The 26,214-nt window shown below is 35.7% G+C and overlaps 1 protein-coding gene across 4 annotated transcripts in view; it reads left to right on the top strand.

The window, feature by feature from the left end:
• The window catches only part of LRBA (LPS responsive beige-like anchor protein), a 434,838-nt gene that overhangs the window by 395,353 nt on the left and 13,271 nt on the right, over nucleotides 1–26,214 (top strand). For all 4 annotated transcript variants that reach the window (XM_049815176.1, XM_049815173.1, XM_049815174.1 and 1 more), the window contains 3 exons: nucleotides 1,353–1,415; nucleotides 4,757–4,912; nucleotides 9,501–9,668. In XM_049815176.1, the coding sequence (XP_049671133.1) occupies nucleotides 1,353–1,415; nucleotides 4,757–4,912; nucleotides 9,501–9,668 (387 nt within the window). The remainder of the gene's footprint in view (nucleotides 1–1,352; nucleotides 1,416–4,756; nucleotides 4,913–9,500; nucleotides 9,669–26,214) is intronic.

Genomic DNA, 26,214 nt, shown 5'->3' with positions numbered 1-26,214 from the left:
ATTTTACACTCGTCTTGCCTTTACAAAGAGCTCAAGAAAACATACAGTTCAAGGCAAACAAAAGCCAACCAACCAAAACCAAAACCCTCCTCACCCCACCGTTTTGAGAGCAGACTGGTCAGCTGCAGACTGTCAATGGAGTGCTATGCTTAAGATATCTGGGTACGGACTCCTGCGACTAGCCTTCGCTATTGTAGCCTTCAAATTTTATACCAAAATGGGATCTGCTAGGATTAGAGGGCAGGTATCATTGCTACGCCGTTTCTCCTGCTGTGGGCTCAGCATTGTCTTTACTAATGAGGCACCATGATAAAAAAGTTAAGTTGCCAAGTGACCAGTTGTCAGTGATGTGTAATTAAAAATCTCATTCCTGCTTTTGTATATGAGTTTGGTGGCTTTGCTGACATCTAATGGCACTGGTGCCCAAGAGGGTGCCTCCATTTTGTCACGTGGATTTCATGTTTTGTTCTGTGTTAGTGTTTCATTGCAGCAGAACTATGACTTTCCAGTTACTCATGAAACCCTGCTATTGATACTAATTTTTATATTAAGCTATAGATGGTAGATAGGAAAATCATAGGTGTAAGTATTCAGCCATTATTTTTTGTTCTGCTTCCAAGAATGTCTTGTGGGCTGGGGGTGGGGGAGTTTGCTTGCTTGCTTGTTTGTTTTTAGTGAGGCTGTGGAAAAAAAAAGGCTTCTTTTTTTTTTTTCTTCTTTTTTTTCTTCTTTTTTTTTTTCTTTTTTAACACTGGAGGAAAATTCAGGAGGTAAACATTTCACTAGTATGCCAGGTGCCCAGATGAAATGTAGGTCGGCAGAATTATATATTGACTTCTGTGCAAACTTGCAAATAAATGGGTTTTGGTGATGGATGAATCCTTAAATACTAGATGACTATGAGATTTCCCTGTCTGCATCATAAAGTGACTTTTAAAAAAAAATGTCCTTTGTGCTTCACTTGTTCAAAGCAGTGCTTTAAAAAGTAAAGAGGAAAATAGTATTTGCTACAGTCAGCAGATGGTTGTCACATTTTGTTTTCAGTGCTCTTTACCACTTAATTTTGTTTTGTTGCGACAGGAGAGGTTGCCAGTAAAGCATCTGCTAGAGCTTATGGCTCAGGACCGGAGCTGCTGCTGATGGCATACATTCAGAATAGCACTAATCTAAAATAAATGTTTAATAAGCAGCCTGTGAAAGCACCTGGAATTTTTATTTTTTTTTTAATTCAACTGATGCAGAAGAATCTTGAATAGTTAAAAAAAAAGGACGTAGCTTTGATTTGTAAAATGTATGTGGTTTCATGTATTAAAAAAATGCAGAGTTTTAAAATCTTCTTTCCTGAATTCCAGCTCATCAAGGTGCTGTACAAGACCAGCCTTACCAGCTGCCAGTGGAAATCGATCCTCTCATAGGTCTGTCACTTCCTTCTCTCTTTGCGATTCATTAAGCTCTGTATGGTGGCCCTGAAGTGTAGATTACGGTTGTTTTTCACTTGCTGGTTGCTGGGAATGGAATTTTCCTGATAAACCATTTGCATGCAAATTGGAATGCAATGAGCTGTGGCTATGCTGGTATTTCATCAACTCCCCCTCGTTGGTTTGCCTAATTTGAACAGGCCTAGGACGCGTGTCAGTGAAAATTAATATGGATGCTGTAATAATGTGTGATTGAGAATGTGCATGAAGTACTGTCAGGATAATATTGGATCTTTTCATCACTCAGACTTGTTGATGAGCAGGAGCGAGGCACGTTATGATGAATTGGTGCACTGGTAATGTGATGGAGCTCCTTTGCTGAAGAAATTTTCATAATAACAGTGGGGTTCTTAACTGCACCGTGTTGTGAAAAATAAAACCATGGTGCCAGGGTTTCATCATTAAAGGAGATCAATCCTTTCTTCATAGACCTGCTGTTCAGGCTGAGGGGATTAATGTGTAATTGCAAAGTGGTTTCAAAGTTGAAATATATTGCCCGCTCCGTTTTAGTATTGAGATATTAGTATTCATTTTTCAAGGGTATTGGATCTTTTGATCAGCACCACTAGTTAAATTTGTGTATGATTTTCTTTTATTAAAAAGGAGTGGAGGAATGTCTTTCTCTTATTTAATGACTCAGTGTAATAGATTCAATTCATGACTTTTTATTATAGAGGTTTATTAGTTTATATAGAGCTGATTTTTCTATTAGCGTGGTTAGAGTTTGGTCAGTTCTTTCATTACAGACCCAACTTTGGGGAGTGCATACTTGGACTGTAATTCAGGAGCCTGTAGCATGGCAAATGGAACCTTAAACGTGATCAAAAACCAAAAATTCAAACAACCTAACCCCAAAATACAGACTAGTTGTAGGACAGTTCGCAGGAGCAAAGAAGACACGATTCCATTCCGCGCCCCCAATTCTATTAGTCTTCTAACTTAGCTGTTTTTTAAACTGTCCATTTCAGGATGGTAGTTTAAATGAAAAAGAAGTGAAGTGGCCAATTATAGAAGCATGGAAAAATCAGAGCAAAAATGAACTTGCCTAGATAGGTTAGAATGACAGGTGTGTCAGCCAGTTTCAAAACTAATATGCATATCCCAGTAGGAACTGCATTGTATTGGTCTGTAGATACAGACTGTTGCTTTGTAGCCATTTTACTGGGTAAGCTCTATGATAATTAAATCAGGAACAGTGTGGGCATACCGAACCATTTTATAAAGCTGAAAAAATGTTTTTCCAAAGTTTTTAAAATCAATTCCCATCTGAATAATGCAGTACTTATAAACTATAATGAGGAGGACATATGCTGTAACTCTCCTTTCCTTCCTGAAATAGATTTTATCTAAAAAATGTTTGGAGCAGGAAGTGTATATTCTGCTTTAGAATCTGCCATCAAGTAGATCTTAAAAATATAAAGAAACACCACAGCAAAAAAACCAAAATCACATTGGGCCTGTCCGATAATGTTTCTACATATTGTGAAGAACATTAGGAAGGAAATAAAATTTTTATCTTCATTTGCATTTTTCATAATTTTAAAATTATAATTCCATTTTCAGGCTTGCCTTTAATTTACAAAATACTTTGCCTTTTGATTGGTATAAACACCTTTAAAATTAATGTTTACAGTTCTGAAAAATGGTTTAATATTCTCTTCATACAATAGATCTCAGATCAGCCTTGTGATTGTATTGGACATAGTTTAGAAGGTTTAAGGCTTTCTTTGTCGCTGTTAAGTAGCATCATTGGGTACAAGCAAGTAATTATGTAGATAATATTAAAGGTTTTTAATTGTGGCTAGACACGTTTACCTAGAAATGGCACCTAAGAGGACCACAAAATTACACTTTCATGGTTATAGCAGGAATCTTGTTGCTGCCTTAGTCATAAGGAGGGATTCCTGCTGTCCTCATTTTCCAGTTGCCCAGGAAGATGTAAAGCAGCAATGTCTGATATGACGTAGATCCCAGACCTCTGTCTGAGGCGAATTTTTTCGAAGGTCTTACCTGCACTGAATGTGTTGATCCGCATGTTTTTTGAGGGGTGTATTTGCCATTATTTTATCATACGGAATGCTTCACTGTGAATTTATAATACGTTGTTGTTACTCTTTAAGTGGTCCCAACAGCAGTCAAGGCCCCGTTATGTGTTATCTGCGGAGCAAGTGGCAATACCTTGCTAAATTATTTGCTAGCCATATGGACAAGACAGTATCAACATGTTAAACATAGCAAAAGCATAAATAAATTAAGGATTTGATATGGAGTAAATGGAATAAGCCCAAGGCTTAGGGGATAGCTAGACTGTGAGAATGGAAGGAAGTTAAGAGTAAAGAGGAGCACAAGACCAGGACAGAGACAGGGCTGGGAGACCACCTGGAATGGAAGTAATGATGCTCCGAGCAGTCTACAGACAAACCCAGGTCCAGGAGAACTTACTTGCCTGGGATGGGAGTCAGGTTCCCTCAGAAGCAAAGCATATTAAAAGTTCTTCCTACAGTGTAGGATTTTCATTATATATATCTATAGGGACCCATATGTGTGTGTATATATATATGCACACACATCGATTAATAAGGGCAAAATATAATATGAAAAATGTGTTCGTTAATTGATTCCTGTCCATTCTGTGGGTTCACAATGCAGGATTATCTGGGGAAATAAAACAGCAGGTGATCAAAGTAGGGTTAATTATTTTCTCAATCCTAAAGGAGATTGTGGAGATAAGCTGGTTAATTCTTGTGCAATGCTCAAAAACCTGTGAAATGATAGTGACGTTTACTGCAGTTAGCCTTTTTTTAAATTACAATGCTTGCAATCCAGTACAACTTTTGTATGATTTTGAAATCATAATTCCATTGTCTGCTGCAGTTGAGCCACTATATAGCATATATGTATATGTACTGTCTTACAATTACATTCCCTTCATCTGTTTCCTAATTTTTAATTTCCTATACTAGAAGAAGCAGGGAAGGAAGCTTATTACGTTTTTATGTATCATTCCTTTTGCAATCTTTCATTTATATTTGTCAGCTGCATTTGACTTAAAGAAGGGCTTTCTTCTATTTTAGAATATATACTACAAGGAATTAGCATTGTTCCCAGAAGCGTAATGAGTATTTTGTAGTAAAAGTAGACAGAAAATGTCCCTGCCACAAAGAACAAGTAACAGCAGTGAGGAATAGCTTTGGTGTGAATGTAAGTTTCTAAAAATGTGCTTTTGTTCTGTGAATGTGGATGCTAAAATTTCTTGATTTGTTTGTCTTTCTGTTCAGCCAGCAATACAGGTATGCACAGAAGGCAAATCACTGACCTTTTAGACCAAAGCATTCAGGTTCATTCCCAGTGTTTTGTCATCACCTCTGATAATCGTTACATCTTGGTCTGTGGCTTCTGGGACAAGAGTTTCCGAGTTTATTCTACTGACTCAGGTAATGTATTTTTAAAATATGGGAATAGCCTAAAAGATTTCTCTGTTCATCATCAACCTACTGTTTCAAATAAAGAAAGAAGGGGGGCAGGGGAGAAAGTGGAGTATGTATTTATTCCCCTATTAGTAATATTTGTCAAATCTTTTCTTACCTACTGCTACTGTGTGTTGTATGCCATCATTTTTGTGGAATGATGGCAAATATGAGACAAGGAGCTCTTGTTTACCATAGCATCACACTTCAAATCTATATGACAGGCATGCCTGTTCTTATACTGTAGTTTCCACAAGTAAATGAGTTTTTGTGAAGCTTTGCATTCCAGGAGAACTAATTGTTCTTAGAGTGCTTACTTGAATTTAACTCTGGTTGGCTTTCAGCACCAGAGAATTTTTTTTTTTGAGGAAATGCAGGCAAGCACCATACAATAAGAACAGAAGTGAAGTCTTGAAATCTGATGCAAGAACATTTATGAAAGCCTTTGAAAGCTATGGTATAATAGAAAAATTGATTTGGAGCCACCAAATTCTTTCATATAACATAAACTGATCAATATAATGGGGAGCAGTTAAATTAGTCTGTCACCTGGCATGTATCCAAACTGTTGAAGTCATGCATGTGTCATGCTAAATAGAAAAGAATCTTTCAATGTAAGAGCTACAGGGATTTAAAAGCCTTGGCACCCCAGAAAAAAATAGGTATGATTTTTTTCCCTTTCATTATCTTATAATGGGAATAGCGACCTTACTGCAAGGTACTTCTTTGGGATTAATGACCCGGTGTGGTTAATGTGTGTGTGCCATCAAGCTTTCCAGTAGGTTATTAATCCCTAGGGAATATCCTACATGTGTGTCATAATTTCTTAAATATATTAGTTAATAGTGTTTTTCACACTTGGAAAACCAAAATATTTAACAAAACAGGATGGTCTTTAATGCTTTAATGAGAATCTGTTAAGACTAGATCTCATGGTGTATTTTAGCATATCTGTCATTTTTGCAATTTTGAAGCCTTAATTATAAAGGAGAAGTTCCCTTTACTTCGTATTGACTGCCTACAATTCATTATACAGACATCTAGTTAGACCCTTCTTAATTTTTTCATTGATGAAAATAAATTTACATAAAACTGTGAATTTAAAGGAGATCTTCAGAAAAGTTAGCTAGCAGTAATAAATATTCAGTGTATATTCATGATTTATATGAATAGAGAACTAATACTTTTGTGTTGAAGGATATATTTTACTTTACACCTACGGAAGGAACTTGTATGATTTTGGTGGCTTTGTCCTGGATCAATCTGAACTACAAATATCTCATTAAATTACATCCTGTGTAAGTCAGATATACCGGTCACCTCGTTACCATAGCTAATTATGGTATAAACCAAAATACAGTTGTCAAAAAAAATTGCAGGAGATTTGTGTCTTCTCTGTGTCTCCTGTTTGTCAATATAGCAACTCTAGCTCTAGTTTAAATCAAGTGAATTCAGATGTAGTTTATTTTGCCTTGGATTAAAATGAGAATATAATAGTGAAATACTTATTCTGAAATGGACAGAACAGCAAGGGAAAAAGATGAAGTGATCAGTAATGCATAATGGCAAGTGATCACAAGTGTTGAATTCAATTCTATTTTAGCACTTACACAAAAAGGGAACGTTTTTCTTATTAGATTTTGGGTTTGTTTGGGCTTTTTTAACAGGAAATAATTTTAACATAAATTATGGGTTCGCAGCACAGCCAGTATAGCAGAAGCACAATAAAACCTTCCTCCAGCAGTGGGAATGAATTCTAGACAGCATTTTAGATTCAGTAGTGCAGAGACTTGAGTCTTATTTTTCTTTTAATTATTCGTAGCACAGCTGTCAAATAAAACATTAACTAGAAAATTTGTTCTGTCAAAAAGGGATATCTGAGCACGTACGGTAAAGTTTGATATTACTGTATAGAGAGGACAACTCACATTAAAGGAAGCAAAAAAAGTTGAGGAACTCTTATGAGATTAATGTTTTGGGGTTTTTTTTACTAATATGAAAGAGCAAAAGCTTATTTCTTGTTTTGATGGAATTGATTGAACCTTAGCTGCACAGTAACAAAGTAAAACTAACAAGGCAGTGCAACTGCATGAGCAGCTGTCAAACAAATAGCCTTGAAAAATGTTTGTTTTCTAGAACAGAACCTATAAACATAGAATATAATTGAAAGAGAGATCTCTATAACTCAGCAATGTTTATAGCATAAACTTGCATTCTAAAAGTATAAATCACCTCAGGTAGTTGAATACCTACGGCTATACAGCTGAAAAATATATTACATAATTAAATTATTCTCAAATCTAAACCATGTAATTGACAACTTGAATTTTCAGGGAAAAACATACGCTTGGTAAGACGTTTTTGTATATTGCCAAAATGAGGTTATGTAGTCTGTGAGTGTTTCACTGCTCCTAGCTGTGAAGTTCAGTAACTTTTTCTGACTAAATTTATTGACTGGTCAGCATCTGAGACAGTTAGGTGACCCTGTGACACAAATTAAAGCCTTGGTGTGCAGAGGTGGCCACTGTGGAACACTATTGGAGACTCACAGAGATGAGTGAAAGACTCGATCGCTGAGTTACTCTCCTTTCTGATACAAGGTAGATCTGCACAGTGAGTGTACCTTCTAGGGTTTTGCCCCTTCCAGTTAGAAAAGGTTCATGTGATAGTACTTCATTTCACAATTTCTCTTGGAGGATCATACTTGCCTAATAAATTTTGTCAGTGTTCTGTGCTGAATCCGATGTACAGGTTTCCTTTAAATGACATCATGTTATTCTATTTTTTCTTCATGTACTAAAGTAATTCCCCCGTTCTGTAGATATTCATACCTTTCTCTTGGTTTGTTTTTTTTTCAGGTTTTCTCCACTTTAATGCAATTACCTTTTTGATCTTCTATATAAATGAGGCTCTTAAAATCATTTTTGTTCTTTCCTCAGAACCACTCCCTTAAGTCTTTTGTTACAGTTAATGTTATTTAGTGGCTTGATATGAATATAGTGCCTTTGTATTGCACAGAAAGAGGGCTATGAAATGTGTCCTACTAGCCATATTATATGATCGACTAATTGTTTTTAAGAAATGCAACAAAATATTTTGTTAAGATGTGCTTAATTTGAGTCCCAATACTGATTTGTGTTACTACTTGTCATGTTACTAGTTATTATTTTTAAACACTTTTCAGGACATTTTCTTTCAAGTACAGTAGTTTGCATTTCCTATTTCTTTTTTTGGCTTGTGTTGTTAATCCTTCCAAAGTCATCACTCTTTTCCCCTCTGTTCTTCCTCATTCTTTAGTCAGCCCAAAGCACAAATGGATGCATGGGCATTTGGGCTGAGGAATCTGAGGTCACACATTAATGGCATCACACCTCACACCTCACACTTCCTTGTGTCACTGGATGCAGAATTTGGCCTGGCCCATGTTACCCAAATAGGCCAAGCAGGCGCATTAAGAAATGTGTGTGTGTGTGTGTGTGTGTATCTTGTCCCGTCCGTACAAGATCCGCAGTTGCTAGGCTCCAGCAAATGGAGTGAGATGGATTTGAGTGCTTACATTCTCATTTTATAGGATCACGTATGCTGCTGGCAGATCCAGAAAGCAGCAGGACGCTTGACACGTTTGCTGTGTAGGAGCCAGCCTCTGGCAGGGTGGTCTGGCAGAGATCTGCTGTGGGTGACCTTACATGTGTTTCCTTTCCCACATGCAAATCCACTATGCATGAGCATCCACATTCACATTTTTCTGAAAATATTGTCCTGTTTAGCTAAGGTTAAAAGGTAATAGTCATATTCATGTTTATACAGACTCTTGAATGCCACGTTTTTAACTGCCTGGGCTTTCCTTTCTTTTTAACATTTATGCCTCTTAGCAGCAGTACGAGTATTTATCCTTTATCAATGGGTGAAAGAGTTTTTTCCAGGTCTGTCTTCTGAGGTTTTCTGAACATTACAGAAATTCTTAAAAGGGAGGGATGCTGGTTGAAATAATTGGCAAATGTTTAAATGGTGATGCAAAAACCTGGGTACAAGAGGAATTTTTTGTCTAAATCTCCTTTTCTCTGTTTAAGGAGATGCTCAAAAGCTGCATACCCTATATAAACGTATGTGCTCTCACACTACCAATTTCCTCTGGGTCCTAAGTGTTCTGTAGCTTCTTCTGATTCCATTTCCCACATCATCATCAGATTTGCATTGTTACTGTTACTTTTGTCAGTGAACTTACCTTAAACTTGTCTTAAAAGAGAATCCCATCATGTTTCCTGTCTGTAAAGTGAATGTAAACATATAGAATTAAAAAAATCCTTCTGGCATGATTGGCCTTTGAATAAAGTATACTATTTATGGACTGTAAAATTTTTTTTTTTATGGACTACTGCATTTTTAAATAAGTTTCCACCAAACCAAGAAAAAAAAAATAGTACTCTCCACTATAGTTCTTTTTGGAACCTTTTTTTAATAAAGAAAATATTTCTAAAATACTTTATAATGTATTTAATTTACCTTAGAAAGAATAAAAGCGTCATTTTAAAACAATCAATTTTATGTGTTTTAGGTAAACTGATACAAGTAATATTTGGACACTGGGATGTTGTAACCTGCCTTGCTCGTTCTGAGTCCTATATTGGAGGAAATTGTTACATTCTCTCAGGATCACGTGATGCAACATTGCTGCTCTGGTACTGGAATGGCAAAACCAATATCATTGGCGATAACCCAAGAGGTAAGCAAAACCAGAAAAACCTGTTTTATAAGGACATTTTCTAAAAATGGCTTGAGTGAACACTTTGCATGACAAAGTTTTCAGTAACATTAATGTCAAAGTACGGTGGGGGTTTTTTTGTAGTTGTGATTAGATCTAGTTTAAAGAATTGAGGGTAAACAGTGCTTGCTTTTCAGCACAAGTAGAACTAATTTTTAAAGTTATAGGATACTGAACATTACAAATACTTTTTTTTTTCTTGTCTCTCATTCAATTGGGAAGGGGTGGCTCCAGGACTGAGAGAAGGGAACTCGGTTTTTATATTTCCTGTTCAATCTGAGTAAATCTTTTCCTCTCAACATGACGATTTCATTAAATACCTGTACTTGAGTTGTTTAAAAGAAAAAAGACTGTACACTGCTCCAGTGCAGACTGTATTCTGTTCAACTGTAATCTTACGCATGTAGGTTCTCACAGCAGTACCTTAGCTATCAATAGAGTTACACAGACAGTGAATTTTAACTTAGACTAAGGTCATTGTAATGAGATGTGTAATGGCCTGAGCAGGACACTTAGGTGAAAGGAGGAGAGACACGTGGGACGGATTAAAGAAGCAAGCTTAAAACTTATTCGTTTAACACTTTGGTAGGGTGCTACGTGCCTAATGCTTGCTCTCACATACTAGGCATTTTAATTGGTTCCAGTGCAAGAAACAGGGCTCATACCGTATAACTAAACTAATAAGTCAGAATAACCCTGCTTCAGACTAATTCAGTTTTAACCCCTCCCCACCCAAACTCACCTTGCACTTGCCAAAGAATTTAATCTCTTCCATCTTGCACCATTTCCCAGGAAATGCCAAATCTTTTTACACATGAAGATTCTCTCTTTAACTCATAATTTTCTCCGGAAAACAATGAAATGCTATGACTGTTCAACCCTGCTGTGCCTGTATTATATAACAGGAAAGGTAGAAAGTGATCTGGTTATTGTGCCAGTTTCACTCCACACAAAAAATTAATTCCTGATGCCCAAAGCAAAGAAGGCAGCAGACATGCAGCTTGACAAAAAGCCTGAGTGAGCCAGTTCACAGGAGTAAGAGCCTTTCGAGACAGCTGGTGCTGAGAGCTGTGATATGTGAATAGAGGAGCGCATCACAGCAAAACAGTGGTCCTGTTCTCCCTGTTCAGCCAAAAGAAAAAAATGCTCTGAAGAGAAAAGGTGAGAAGCAGTATATTCTGTCTGTCTTCAGAAGTGTGTTTGTTAGGTTTTCTGCCATACACTTACGGTCTTCTCTGACCCTGTTTAAGTACTAGTAGAAACATACCTGCTGTCTGCAGAGGACGAAATTGGCATCTGGAAAACAAGAAGAGTTGTTGTAGCTGGCATATATTGCAACTATAACTAGCATACTATTTCATATGATGTAAACAATATCTGACATCTTCCAAATCAATCAATTTGGTGAAGTTGTGTGTTCCATACTCAATCTGTTACTCAACTGGAGGTATTTGAAAAAAAAATAGGTGGTTTGACTGAAATGACATCCCATGAACTATTCTGAGGAAGCACAACTAATTAATATCAGAATGAATATCTGAATTTAACTTGCAAATTATTTGGTGTTTACTGTGAAAACTATTCAAAAATTGCACAAGATGCAGAAGTTCATTTCACACAGTTACAGAATTGTCAAACAGAGGATGGGAGCAAACCATCCCCATTATCCTTCCAACGGTCTGATTCAAGAAATGGGAGCTTTTCTGGGATGTGACTAGCAGAACTTTATGAGCATCTTTAAATAACTACAGCTTTCGTTGAGGGACAAAATCTCTGTGAACACTTTATACATATTTTGCAATCTATCAATTTAAAGAAAATGCAAACTCTGCACTATTTTTGCAGAGCTTGTAAACTTGGGAACTCCAAAAAGTCTTTTTGAGAAGGGAACTTAAGACAGTCAAGCAAGCTTGTAAATCCTAAAGAACAAAACTGCCCTTTTGAGGAGGAAACCCTAAATATTTTACTGGTGTGAAGCAATGAACATTTGTAGGTGTCTCCTCATAGTGTTTTCAAGGCCTGCAAGTGCAGCCCATCTTTGTAGATTCCTAGGCCTGTCCTGAGAAGTTGTTCTTGTTGAGTCTTTGCCAGGCTTGCCTGCTTTTTGAACAAGACCTTGAGGCTGTAGGCTCCTTTATGACCTTAACAGATCACATGCTGAGAATTTGTACCTAGTATGTAACTAGAATAGGTAGATTTTGTTACAATCTGTTGACTGTCTTCTCAAATGCAAATTTCTAACGTATTGAATTTTGCGGTTTTCAAAGTTAATGCTAGGCTATTTTAACTACTGTTTAAAATCAAACAATAGCTACCTGGTAAGTCCCTTTGTTTGCAGTCCTATTAAACTTGTACTTTTAGGGCCATGCAATGGCTCCTATGTTTACTAGTTGCCATTATGTAGGTTTTTTTGGTGATACAGCATGCCTGGAAGCCTTTGTTATGAATTGGAATCTCATGGCACTGAACATAGGCCTAGACATGTGTATAGTAAAAGAGTTTCTGCTTCAAAGAGATGGTAATCTGGTGGGTTTAATTTTTCCCAGAAATAGCTTTCTACAGGCATCTCTGTTCAGTCAAATTTTTTTTTGAAAAGGCAAATAAGAAGAGCTGTTTCTGCTTAGTTCTGATTTTGTCAGAAATGGAAAGCACCAGCAGACTTGTTGGGTTTTGAGCCCTATTACTGCAACTGTAACTTCCATCCATTTGTGGGATGCTAGATGTTTGACTTGTCTGATGACTTTTTGTATTTGAAGCTTGTGATTTTTTACCTCAAAATATAGTTTATTCATGCTTTCAATGAGCACTATTCACTGGAAAAGTGATACTGTCACTGTTGATACTGTCAAAGTTGATACTTATTTCCTTTTTTTTTTTTCTCTATTTAATTGTCTCTAATTTCCATCTGAAAATGACTTCACAGCAACATGCATCCAATGGCACTGTACCAAATCGTGATGCCAGAGTAGTTTCAACAAAAATAATCTAAACCAGGAGCATTTCTTTCCTCCTTTCATAGTACGTGTTGCCTCTGATATACATCAATCAGCAGACTAGTATGATCAAGCTACTCTAAATACTATCCCATTGGACACCCATTACTTCACCAGTTACATTTTATTTAGGCTCCTTTATCTGGTTTCATTACTTTAGGAAGCACAGAGCTCTTGATCTCTGGCTGCATATATTCATATTTTAGAATGGTACTTAACTCAAGCTGACAAGCCAGGTGGACTGTGGCATACGTGATAAATAAGTGTTTTGTTTGATACTCTTTATCAAGGACAATTTTCTGGCCAACTGGACTGTATGGAAAAATTCTTTACATTTGTGGTTTAACAGAAGATATATGTTACTGAAATATTCATTATTTACATTCTTTAATTTTTAACTTTTAAACTGACTTAAAGAAATTACACCTATGCAGTCTCACTGTTTAGTTTCTCCCTAATAACTCTGGAATGCATTGATCAATGTAAACCAAGTTTGATGAACTTAAATCTCGAAGATATGAAATTCCTACATGGGACACATCTGCTGGAAACTATTTTTATTCTTCACAAAACAGCTTGATTACATTTAGGTTAAGTCCTTTTTTCCTTCTCAAATTAAAACCTGAAATTCAAAAAATATTTCACCATGCTCTTTGATCAAATGTAGGGGTTTTTTTCTTTCTAAACTAATTGTTTTTGAAAATGTAGAAGCATGGCAGTACTTCACTTTGGTGCACAGGCCCTTTCTGATGCAGAAATGTTTCTGTGGACAATTTCTGACTGAGCCGAGGAATAATTCAGAACAGAGCAGAGGATCTGAAATAGTTGTATCCTTTAGAATAGCTCTGAGCCATTTTGAGCTCACATTAATTAGCATAATTTACTGGGGAGAGGTAAAGTCGCTTTGGATAGCATAAGGGGCTTTTATTTTTCTCTCCTTGGCATGTGGCTTGCTTTGGGGAAGTGGAGGAGGTAGGAGGGAGAGGATGTCACCCTCCCCTTGTACCCCTTGAAGCCCATGTGTGATCTGTATCACAAGGTTGGCTTTTGCATATTTAGAGGCTCCAATCTAATAGCAAGGGACCACTTGGGGACGTGACATTATGCTTCAAGACTTGCGTTCCTGAATAGGGTGGTAGAACGTGTAGAGGTTACTGCAAGAGGGCAGTGTACTTGCAGAAAGATGCCACGTTTTGCGCTTGCCCAGCCTAATGCGATGGAGGTGGAGGGGAGGCGAGAAGTGGGGGGTGAGGGGAGGAACTGTGTGTGATGGCTGGAGAAAAGAGACGAGAGAATTCATTTGCATACAAATGGTGTGCATCACTTTCAGATCCCACTCTGGCTTTGAAGCTCAAGTGGCAACTCTTAGTATTTGGACATTTCCTAGGTTGAGGGATTGCATTTTACTTTGTAATCACAGCACCGTAGGAAACAGAGCGGGCAGGAGCTTTGGTCACCTGATCCATTCTCTTTTCCCAAAGAAGGCTTAACTACACCAAAACCAATCTTGACTAATGTTTGTCCAACCTTCTGTTAAAAACTTAGGCAAATATATTTTTGGGCCTTAGAAGCCCTATCATTAGCAGTCTTTTCCCAGTGTTCAGCCTAGTATCCTGTTCTTTTTTGCAGCAGTTGCATTCTATCACTTCTTATATATTTATTCTCTTTATAAAGAACAGATTATTTATTTTCTCCTTGCAACAACTTCCAGTTATTTGGATTATTGTGACCTGCAGTTCTTTGCTTCCAGATTTAAAAACCCAATTCTTTCTGTCTTTTGCCATAAGTTATGGGGGTTTTGACCTCTGATTTTTATTTTTTTTTTTATGTGTTCCTCTCTTCTTCAGTTGTCTGTCTTCCTCAAAGTAGACTCAGCAATGCAGTTGAAGCCTTTCCGGTAATAAGTAGAAAACAACCTGTTTTACAGACCAGTACTTTTCACATCCCCATGGGTATCTGTTTCAAACCAGCATGACGGTGTTAATTCTTTTAAGTGTATGAACCAATATAAATTTCAGTCTTTTCTGAAGAATCACCATCTACTCATTTGTTTCTCTTCCTCTGTGTAGTTTGACTGTGGAACCTTGTCTTTAAACATTCTGAATTGTATTCTTTTTAGACCGTTTCTCAAATTTGTCAAACTGCTTTTGAATTCTCATCCTGTCCTCCAGCAGACTTGCAGCAACTCATGTCTGCAAATGTAATTTGCAGTCTTACTCTATTAAACTGGTCATTAAAGAAAATAGATAGTACACAGTTCAGAAATGCCTGTCAATAGCTTTCTGAATATCGCTTTCCAACTGGCTTTTCATCTGATGTATAGTAGTATCTTCTAAATATGTGCTTCCCTATTTTCCTTAAGAAATTGCCCATGTGAAACAGTGCCAGACTCCTTACTAAAGTCAAAATACATGATGTCTCCCTGAACACAAGTCCTGTTACTCTGCCATTGCAAGAAAAAAAATTGCATTGACATGATTCGTTCATAACAAATCCATATCAGCTGTTACTCATCTTCTTTTCTTCTAGGAAATTCTGTGTGTGTGTGTGCATGTAAACAGAAATATAAACATTTTGCCAGTATTTTTTCTGTTTGTTGGGATGAAGCAGCCCATTCTTCAATTCCTAAGTTTTCCTTTTCCTGCTTCTTAAACAACACAAGACTTTTCTTTAGTCTTGCAGAACCTCACCCAATACCCATAAAACAACAGTTACAACTCTGGGATTACGTAGTTTTATTTTCACAGTAGCATTAAATCTGTATTATCAGGCCAATTGAGTCCCAAACATTTAACTCAGTTAGGTAGTCTCTAATTGAGACAACAGTTCTCATTGCTGCTTTTACATATGTTTGCTGCCTGACTGCAGTTGGCTTTAATAAAAAATTATTGAAGACTTTTAGTGAAATACTTCTAAATGTGTGGCATCATCTATTGGTATTGCTTGCTCTTAATAACAGACCAACTCCTCAGGAAAACATATTTTTGTGTTTCTAGAGTGACTGTTCTGTCACTGTTAGTTGCATCTCTTCTATGCTTGGCTATCCTGGGTTTGTCCCTGCTTGCTCATACCTTGCCTCTTACACGGGTTCAGAAAAATCTCACTTATTTTGAACTTTCTGCCCGACTTTCCTGTGTAACAGTCACTCGAGAACTTTCAGTTTTGCCCGCTGGTATCTTGTCTGTCTTATCTTTCTGCTGTATTGGAGTGGGTTTTGCTAGTATCCTTATTACCTTTTCCTTTCTTTCTCTGTAGACTTAACTTCCCATGAGATCTTACAGAACAGTGTTCTATATCTATTGAAACCTGTCTCCCCAAAATACTTTGAAAATTATCTTGTTGTCCTTGTTCTTTCCCTTATAAAGCATATTGAACACTCTCATATCTTCCGCACTTTCATTTAAGTTCCTTTCACCACCATGTTTTTGATGTTTTGCTATATTGGTTATAATCATATCTAGGTCATCTCTAGCTGTTGCTTATATATTAAAAACTGCCACCAAATTGCTTGCTACACACATACTTGTATTCCTTTGCCAACAAATGTCTTTGTAATTGGAATATCCTATTTTCTCCAATCCTCCTTCTTAATAAGCCCTATACCTACCAGGTAGAGGCCAATCAGAGAAGTGAATGTCAATCTATGTCTTCAACGTTTTTGATTTTCCGCTGTAATCATTTTGTTTGGTTGTACTTTTCATGAAGGGGAGTTTTACAGTGGTGAATTTATTGTCTTAATATTGTTTATAAAATTGTTTGTGCTTATAAAATGGTAGGCATTTCCATAGTCAAGGTGAAGATAAAGCACTTTTCTGCTATTCTTGTACTATATTAATAGAATGTGAAGAGACTGTTCTGTTCTTTCAAAATGCCTATGGATTTGTTCATAATTATTTTTTAGTTTTCATATTTTGAAAAACAAAAAGATGTCTAATTTAGAAATTGGATTTGCTTAATGAAATTAAGGCTTAACCAATAAAAGTATTCAGTACTAATGAAATGTACAGTCTGTGTATAACTGTATTACTACTACTAATACTAATGTGATCTCTTCTGAGTTATTGCATTGATCTTCCACACATACGTGAATAAAACAAATTATATTACCTCCTTTATGTTAGCTCATAAAACTAGAAAATGTTACTTTCTGTATGTATCACATTTGCATCCTGAGGATTATGGGGGTGCTTTCATTGCATAGTTTTATATTTTTTAGAGGGTACTATATTCAGGTTTTCTGAAGCGTGTTAGAGAAATTAAATGCTCTTAGTAGTGTAGCTGTGTAGCAGGGCACATGTGTGAATGAAGCATGTGATTTCGTACTTGAACAAAACAATTACTCTATTTAACTGAGATTTAATTGAGAGGATTCCTTGAACGCTTTTACTATTGCTAACATGTAGAATATCCTCCTCAAATACAAATTTTTAAAATATGTAATTTTTTCAATTTCTAAAATATGAAATCTCCCAAAGGATTCAAAATTTAATCACCAGTTTCCTGTCTTGCCGAAGAACAGTCTAGCTGCTATCCAAGCTACTTTTAAAAAACCCTGTAATTTGATTGATTTTTTTTTTTTATATATATAGCTATAATTCTTAAATAAGTATTTGAATACCTGAAAGACTTTTTATCAATTAACATTATTATTAAATTAAAGCTATGGTCTTGAGAATAGAGAAATCATTAGTTTTAATTGTATTAGTAATCGTAGCAAAAGATAAAACATTTGTATTTCATCAACTGCTACACACATTTTTCAGTTTGAAAATATAACATTTTTATAAGTGAGTGTTAGTGTTTGATAATTAATTAAAGTGGATAATGCAGTTGACTAAAACTTTGAAAATATGACCTGATGAGCATCTTTGTGTTGGTTCATTGAAGAATAATGTCATAGGTAAAAATTTCTGTGTACTTAGACACACTAATCCTGTAAACCTGAATTCTATGAAGATTTGCGTACGTCCTTGCCTCTCTACACACTGATTTCAAGCAGGTTGTATGTCTGCTGTTAACTTAGTAGCAAAAGACCCTCTTTGCCTTCTTCCCCCATCCTATTCTCATCTTGAATTAATCTGCATCTTGGTTCCCAAGTTTCTGCATGATCTTGACTTTTATCTTCAATTTCAAAACTAACAATAATAGAGAAGATAAGGTTCCACATTTCTAAAGAACGTTTATAGCATAAATATTTATTTAGAATTTTAATGATTCCCCCCCCCCCCCCCCCCCCTACAATCTTGGGAGTAGTTTGCATAACAGCTTCTTTTCTTAAAAAATTAATTGGGAAGTAGTTGTAAAAATCTTATCTGTCAATGTTCCCTCTTGCATTTATCATGCAACGTAGTAGGGGTATCAAAATGTCCATGAATCAGTAATCATGTTAGTTAGTGATGGAAATTCTGCTGTTATTGTTAATTTCTGTCAAATGCTGGTCTACTGTCACAGCTAAAATTTGCAGAGCCTCCAAATACTAAAATATGTTTGGAATTGCTGCAGTTATTAAGGCGGTAGCTGCCGTTCACTGTAGTCAGTCTGTTAAAAGAGTGTTGCTCTATGATAGTACAGCACTGAGAGTTTAAAAACAGTCTGCATGTGCTCCTTTCGGTGTTCAGTAGCACTTCTATTTTTTACCCCTGCACACATTATGTTATTGTGTGAGTCCTTCTTCACAAAAAGCCAGTAAATTATTCAGTATTATTTTAACACTGTTTAACTGCAGACATAACAAATATTCTTTGTTTCTCAAAAATGGCTGGACAAGTAGCACACTATTGTATATAAAGAAGGAATCCTTTAGCACCATCTGCTGGCATTGAGTTGAAAGCTGATCTTGGGACTGACTCCAAAGCACTGCCTAGTAAAATATTTAAATTATATGTATTTTCACATATTTGGTGCAAAAAAATTTGATTTCATTTGTAGTATAATTTTTATCCTTTTTATTAAAGTTGTAATGAGAAAATACAATGTGAATTTAAGGTTAACATACGAACTGAAATCGAAATAGGTCAGGAGTGTTTTGTTAAGTGCGACTGTAAAAAGAGGTGGAATACTTTTTTATTTTTTACTAGAGCTTTAGCAAGTGCAATATTAAATTTTTCCATTCCTCTTGTAAGTCAAATTCAGTAAAATTTATTTCATAGAGGAGACCCACAAAGCTTAGAAAAGTATCTGTAACATCTTTTGAAAAGGGTAGCAACCCCTAAATATTCTTCTACCTAACATTTATTGCAATATTTGATGTTAGTCTTGAAAGCCTCATGAAAGCTTAATGGACAGAGGCCCTGATGCTGTAAGTGGTCCTACAATTCCCTGTATCTTCCTAGGGCACCGATGTAGCCAGTGCAGCAAGTACTGGGACTATTTGCATTAATCTAGAACAGAGCCTTCAATTATACAGCTACAAAAGGTCACTGTCATTTCTTTTTTAAACTGTAACACATTGATACCTCAAGGAGGTTGAGGCCTCATTCCTCCAAGTACTCTAGAAATCACATATAAATGAAGGTTCTAGCCTGTGAATATTTAAACCGAAAGAAGATGAGGTGTAACAGGTGGATGAATTCTGGTATATCTGGAAATCTGCAGTGACGCTGCCTAAGCAATATAGTTTTGTATTTATACAATGCCAAGAAAGTCATGTCATAGATAGATATGAGGACATGGTCTTCATTGAAAAGAACTTGAAATAGCATTCACTGATGCTTCAGAAAGCATTTAAATCATCATAGTGATTTGGTACTGACGAGCATGTAAGTTTGTGTGGTACAAATATTTGTTTTGGCTAAAAGTATGTCCTATAGTGTTAAGTGCAGCATCTGGATCATCCTTGTTTTCAACTGGCTAAGGGAGATTGTGTTTCAGGATTTGTCAGAGTAGGTAATTACAAATAACATTGTAGAGCAAGTTTTGAGGCACGATCCAGACGCAAGTGAAGGCAGTATGTATTTGGAGACTGGAAACAGAGAAAGAGTTTGGATGCTGCTTTTTTGGCAGTATACAGCTTCAGGTGTCACTAAAACTATATGCATGAAATTCTCCAGAAGGATAAGGATATTTAGTGCTTCATGATGTAATGCAGACCTTTGAGTTCCAGGAAAAACAATGCTATATTTACAACTTGTAACTAATAGTTGATGTGGTAAAAGGAATTATATTCATATGGTAAATGAATACAACCTTAATGTGCACCATATGCATAGTGGTGGGATGATGGACTAATATATCACATTTATTTACCTTGTTTGGTTGCTGGGAAAGATAACCATTCAGTTCAAAGTCTATACCATGTAAGACAGAAGAGAGTAATGCAGGAGATATAATAATTTATATTCTGGGATAAAATTACCAACTTAAATGTTGCAAAAATTATTTGGTCAATACAATAATCCTAACTCAGGCAGAAAATTATTTTGTAAATGTTTCTGGATCTAAATTCTATTAACACTGGCATCACAGAGATAAGCATTACTCCGCTGAGTGCAAGAATACTATCTGTAATTAGAATTGTGGTCTGCTTCATTGAAAAAGCATCTGTTTTAAAACAGTTACTTTTAAAAAACCAGCTAATTTATATATGCTCTAAATTTGGAGTATGCCATCAGTATTCCCAGCTACATTGATATGAAAAGCTGGTAAGCATCTATCTAGTGCCATGCACTATTGGTGCATTGGTTTGAAATTAACTTTAAAGAAGCAATCAGATAGCTAAAGCACAGACTTTTATACGTGCTGTTATGGAACAGTGTTATTTTGCAGTGATTTTTCTTATTTTAAACAAAGTTATTTTAATATAGTATTTTAACAGAAAAAAACAAACCCAACCTGCTGAATTGAGCTGAATTCTCATATGAAACCTCTCATCTCAGATTATTTTTTGTGCAAGGTATGAAATACTATATAAATTTCAACTACTGTTCAGTTTTAGCATGTTGTAAGATGTCTTTTATCTTACAGCAATTCTGCAGTAGGTGCTATTTCTGACTGGAATAATTGCTTGATAGGTTTTTTCCTTTTCTGTTGAGGTTTGTTGTTTTTTTTCTTGGACTCACCAAGTAATGGAATAGTTGTAAGTATAAACCACAAGAGAGAAAGAGGAAGAAAATAGATTTTTTATTTTTTTAGCATAAGGAAAAAAAGCCCCTTCATAAAGCTGTTTTAGAACATTCTCAAACAAAAATGACAGTGTCTTAAAACTTCAAAGCTGATATTTAAGTAGCAGTTTATGAAGTTGGGATGGTGCAAATATTAAAATATTAGTGTACGCTGACCCTGAATATTCACCTGCAGATACTTTTCAGGAGCTTCAAAAAGGTCTGTATTCAGTGGGAGGAGTCCTGCTGAATGACTTCCAGGATTTCTAGCAGATGAATCCCCAGTATGGGTGAACTCGTTCCAGAAAGCTTCGCGTTGCACATGGTGTAGGAATTAAGAGGCTGGCGATTACTAACTTCTGAATTGTAATAGCCCATTCATGAAGGCCTGTTAAATCTTTTTCTTTACTGTGTTTATTTTGGAAATCATGGTGAACCTGTTCTCTTGACAGGATGTGTATGAAAAATCTCTTACTAGTACTGAATAAATGTTAGTCACTTGTTGCACAGTGTGACTGCGGGAAGGAGTGAAGTAAGGCTTTCCTGTGTTATATTTGCTGAAATGAATTCTACAAGATAAATCTAATTTTTTGTTTCTTTACTGAAGAAACGTAACAGCACTATATAGCATCTTCTGTGGTTTATGTTTTTAGATTTTGCTTCAGGATAGAATGATATGTTGTTCAAAGATATTGTTCCTTTTTCAGAAAATGTACGGTTAAAGTGTTTTTTGCAAAAACAAAACTTGCATCTAGGCATAAGGTTGTACTTTCTGTTGTAAAAAAAGTCTGAACAGATGGGAAGTAGTTTGAAAGAATTAGAGGAAATGCTGATGGAGTGTCGTGTGAAGAACCAGACAACAATGAAGTTCCTCTATAATGTGGAAAGATTACATTGTTACATAAAAATGCATATTTACCAAGGAAGGATTATTCAAATTGTGTGGTATCACTTTAGGAAGATCTCATATCCATCAACGAGCTAGCCTTTCTGCTCCAATGAAATGGGTTTTTAACCAGTTGGCTGTTATTTAAGTGTTCACTGTGTGTGATCTGTAAATAATGTTAATATGCAGAGTTCATATAATATTTGACAGTCATCACTTTGATGTAATTAAACTCTGAAACTTGCTATATAATCAACATAGAAGCCTAGCAGCAAATTAGTTTTCTTGATTTACTTACATTTTGCTGAAAGCACTTTTGTCCAAATGTCATATATTCTGTAAGTGCACTTGTACTTCTCAAATTGATGTCAAAACTTTTATTGTTTTCCTCAATTTTTATCATGTGAAGCAACTTCAAAATTGTGAAAATTGTAAAACTATTTTTAGAAGACTTTTCTTATATATATAACTTGGTTTGGTTGATGTCTCTTTCTGAGAAAGTGCTCGGTCGCTTATTTTTGCAAGAAGTAGGTAAAAAGATAGTTAGATTAACTGATGCTTCATTTAATTCAGATTTTATATTGACATAAAATCACATAATTAATTTGCCATTTAAAAGTGCCCTACAGCCTCTGCAATCATAGAATAATAATTTAGAAATGACTGTTTGGCTGTCTGTGACTTATCATAATTAACTGTCTTCTCAGCATAAAACATAAAAAGGAGCATACTCAAATACTTTATATTTTAATGTGTTGCATAATATTATCTCACCCAGAAATAGTAGGAAGACTATTTCATGTATTTCATTGTGAGATAAGTTTTTCAGTCTATCTCTAGTTTGATTTCTTTTTAGGGAGATAACTTTTCTTTAAATAAGTTCCTACATTTGGCTCAGCTCTTACAGCTTAGCGCTGAAAATATAGAAAGTGGTCATTTTAGAACTATACGGATGGATTTAAAATGTCATGATCCTGTTTTGTTTTGTAACATCACCAAAGCTGAAAAAATAGCAGGGAAAGACCCAGCAATACAAACCAATTTCTTGTTAACCAGCAAGGCATATCTTTTTCTGGATGTCATTAAACTAGAAGAAAGTTTTGACTTTGCTATAATCCTGCTGTTCCTTTTTAAATGTAGTTTCCAAACGCCTAACATTTTTTCACTGAAATATCACCATAAGCTGACATGATATCATGTGCTCTTCTTTTATATTCTGAAGCTTGAATTTTATGATTTAAAATGTACTTTAGTCACTTAAGGAAGAGTGATATTTTATGCTATCTTCTATGGGAAAACAGCTTTGCAGAAATTATTTACTGAAATGGAGGAGAGTTCTTTTGAAATAATTTGAATGATTACCGCAAAGGTAAAGTATTATGTCCATTACTGGAAAATAACCTTATGTATACCTCCCGTGACTTAAATAAATCATTGATGACATTTGTTGCAAAGTGAGTGTGGTATTAAGATTCTTACAGCATTCAACTTCAAGTAGCAATCCAGCAATGGTGTAGACTAAGGATATTATTATGTACTATGCTCCGAAAAGCACATCTGTAAAACTGGCGTGTCTTGGTTATTAGTGCTAGGATTTGAACTATCTTTAATTTCATTTGACTTGTTCATCTTCCTTAAGAATCTCCATAAAGATGCACTGAGTATTCTTTTCAGTCCTTAGTTAGGGTTTGCATCAGTGGTCGTAAACCTGCTTAGCGGACAAAGACTCTTTTCCCTTTGAAGTCACTTCCCCAGCTTTTCAAAAGGTCTGCAAGCTGGTTCCCCTAAAACAATTTAGAGAAGTTTGAAGTGGTGCCCCTTAAACCAGCAACAAAATAAAATTTTCTCTTTGCATTATTGAAAACCATGACAATCTTCTGAAGCAATAACAGTTTAAAAGCTTTTAAAGAAATCTGTTCTGCTCTACGACCAGCTTTTAAGTTGACCCCATTATTTGGAAAATCAGAGGCTTGGAAACCCCTAAATACTTGACATTCTTATCAAAGGAGTCAGCCTGACTTTTCACAGGACTCCTCTTTTACAGTATTTATTCAAGTCCTAATTTCTTTAAAGATACTATTCAGATTTCTTCTATTTCTTTTTTGCAGTAAAGTGTTTCTTTAGAACAAATGTAATTTAGTAAACAGTTGATATAATTTATGAACACTGATCCTGCCACCTGTAGATTTATACTCTATTATGTTTGAAGTCCAGTACCAATTCTAAAAAGACTGAGCGTTACTTATGTAATTTTACCTTTCTGTGGACTGCGATAAACTTATATGCTCATTTTCTATTTCTTGTTTTGAGAATCTTGTCTCCTACATGTTACATATACAGTTACTGACAGCCTAAAGTAGGTGAAGCCAACAGTAATGTAGTTGCTGTAAGCAGTAAGTTTACTATCAGGATTTTGTTTATCTAAGCCTCCTAATAATTCATTCAGACATTGCTTCTTACAGGTCCTTCTAACTCCAACATCTTATATTAATTATCTCTACTACAACATTGCACATTTAAAACTTCTCTGATTTCAAAAGTTTCATTAACATGTATAGTGTATAATTAGATTAATTCCTTGCTGATCTATGCAACTATGTGTTAAATGCCATTTCTGAAAGGAAAAGAAAGCAAAATAAAGCAATAAAACCAGAATTATAGAATTTTCCTAATGTAAGCAGCTCATTTAAAAGAAAACAAACTAACAAGAGCTTTAAATGCACAAAGCTGCCTCCTGTTTTATGGCTTGGGGACAACGGGGAGAAAGAATTGTGTCAACAAAATTAAATTGTTACTGGATAATAAGGCCGTTATGGTTGCTGTTACGTTTTCCCCTAGAGCTGCAAATTTGTGGCTTGTCTACACAATGTTCATTTATGAATCTTCGAAGGTTCCTGCCCCATGTTAGGTGAGGGAAGTTCAATAGAGCAAACTTTCTCTAAAAGGTTTGTGAGCGTTTGTAGGATCAGCCACCCGAGAAGCACCTAGAGGTCATTAAGTCTACCCTTATGCTTCTAATTTGTTGGGAGTTTTTCCTTTGCTTCTGAACTGTCTGCCATACTTCCTGGGTTTGAGTGTGTTTTGCCAAACATTATACGAAACAAAAGCAATAGCTTTTAATGATTATTTATTAAGAGATCAGGGACAATTCAGGGAGTTGCTCCAAAGCATTTTCAGATTTAAAGTGTTGATAACATACATGTATACGGGTGTGTGTATATATTTACATGTATGTATTTAGTGTATATGTATGTATCTAAGAAGAAACAGATTTATTTACTTTTCAAGATTTTGTATTTTGGATATAAATTATAGATTATAACAGTAACTGCAGAATAAATCAAATTTTGAAAGGTCAAAATCCTTGATTGGATACTTTGTCATAGATTATGACCTTTTCTAAAAAGCCGTTTGAATGTGCCAGCTACACAGGCACTCTGGGAGGCGGTGCAAATGGTCTGAGTAAAAATGTAAAATACGGAGAGTAAGCCAAGCTTTTATTTATGCAGGCCCAGATCTACACTTCTTTTCCACAGAAGCCTCTTGCTGTACACATGCAGGGTCTGGGTAGCTACCTGTTTTAGTGTATTTCCATAATTTCTAATAAGACCTAGTACCAGTATTGCTAGTACTGTTAAGGCTCTACAGGGACAAACTAATGACATTATGCTGGTTTTATCTTTTGAAAAGTTACAACCCCAAATGTAATTTGAATGATGCTACCTTAGTAACCAACGGAGTCAGTTGGCCATATTACTACTGTGTCTCTTTGCAAAACCATCTCCTGTTTTTGCAGTAGAAAAAGTTTGATTTTACTACTGCTTTACTGCCTTGTTCGTATCTCACATATCATCATTTATTGTGAAGTAAAACCACTCCCTGCTGCTTAAAAACTCATCTAATCCTTTTTGAAGCTACATGATAACATTGCCCCAAATACATTCTTTAGAGTTTATATGCTTTGTAAAATGCTATGAATGAACTAATCATATGGTAGTACAGAAATAAGATTGTGATTTCCATGAAATGCTAGCATTCTTGAAGCGGGTGATCCAGCAAATGACCCATGAGTGAAGTTACAAAACTATTTAAAGAGCTTTATAGCATTTGCTTACCTTTTCTGTGTCTTGACCTGGAGAATATTTTTTTTCCCCCTTTAAATGTGCCCGTTGTACAATTTCTTCTTATTTATGGTATCCATATATGTTTGATTACAAAGAGAATTTTTTTAAAAAAACAGTTTTATTTGTTCTTGTTGCAGGGAGATGTCTCATAGGACCAACGGTAATTAATGTTGGGTTTGGGTATTTTGATTTTGCGAACTCGTCTGAAATTCATATTGATTACGGTCCCAGCTCCCCATCTTAAAAGCAGCTAGATGTCAGGCTCAGGTTTCAACACCATTACTAGGTTAAAATAAAATCAGACAATGGATGTTTTGCTTCATCTTTGGGCAATGTAGGCGTTTTCTCTCAGTACCTGTCACGGTGACACTTGTGTTTACTTATGCCTGTTATAGGAAAAGGTAT

The sequence above is a fragment of the Accipiter gentilis genome, chromosome 12 (genome assembly GCF_929443795.1).
Source record: "Accipiter gentilis chromosome 12, bAccGen1.1, whole genome shotgun sequence".
Classification (NCBI taxonomy): Eukaryota; Metazoa; Chordata; class Aves; order Accipitriformes; family Accipitridae; genus Astur; species Astur gentilis.
The sequence above is the reverse complement of the archived record's forward strand: the minus strand, read 5'-3'. Positions and strand labels throughout refer to the sequence as shown.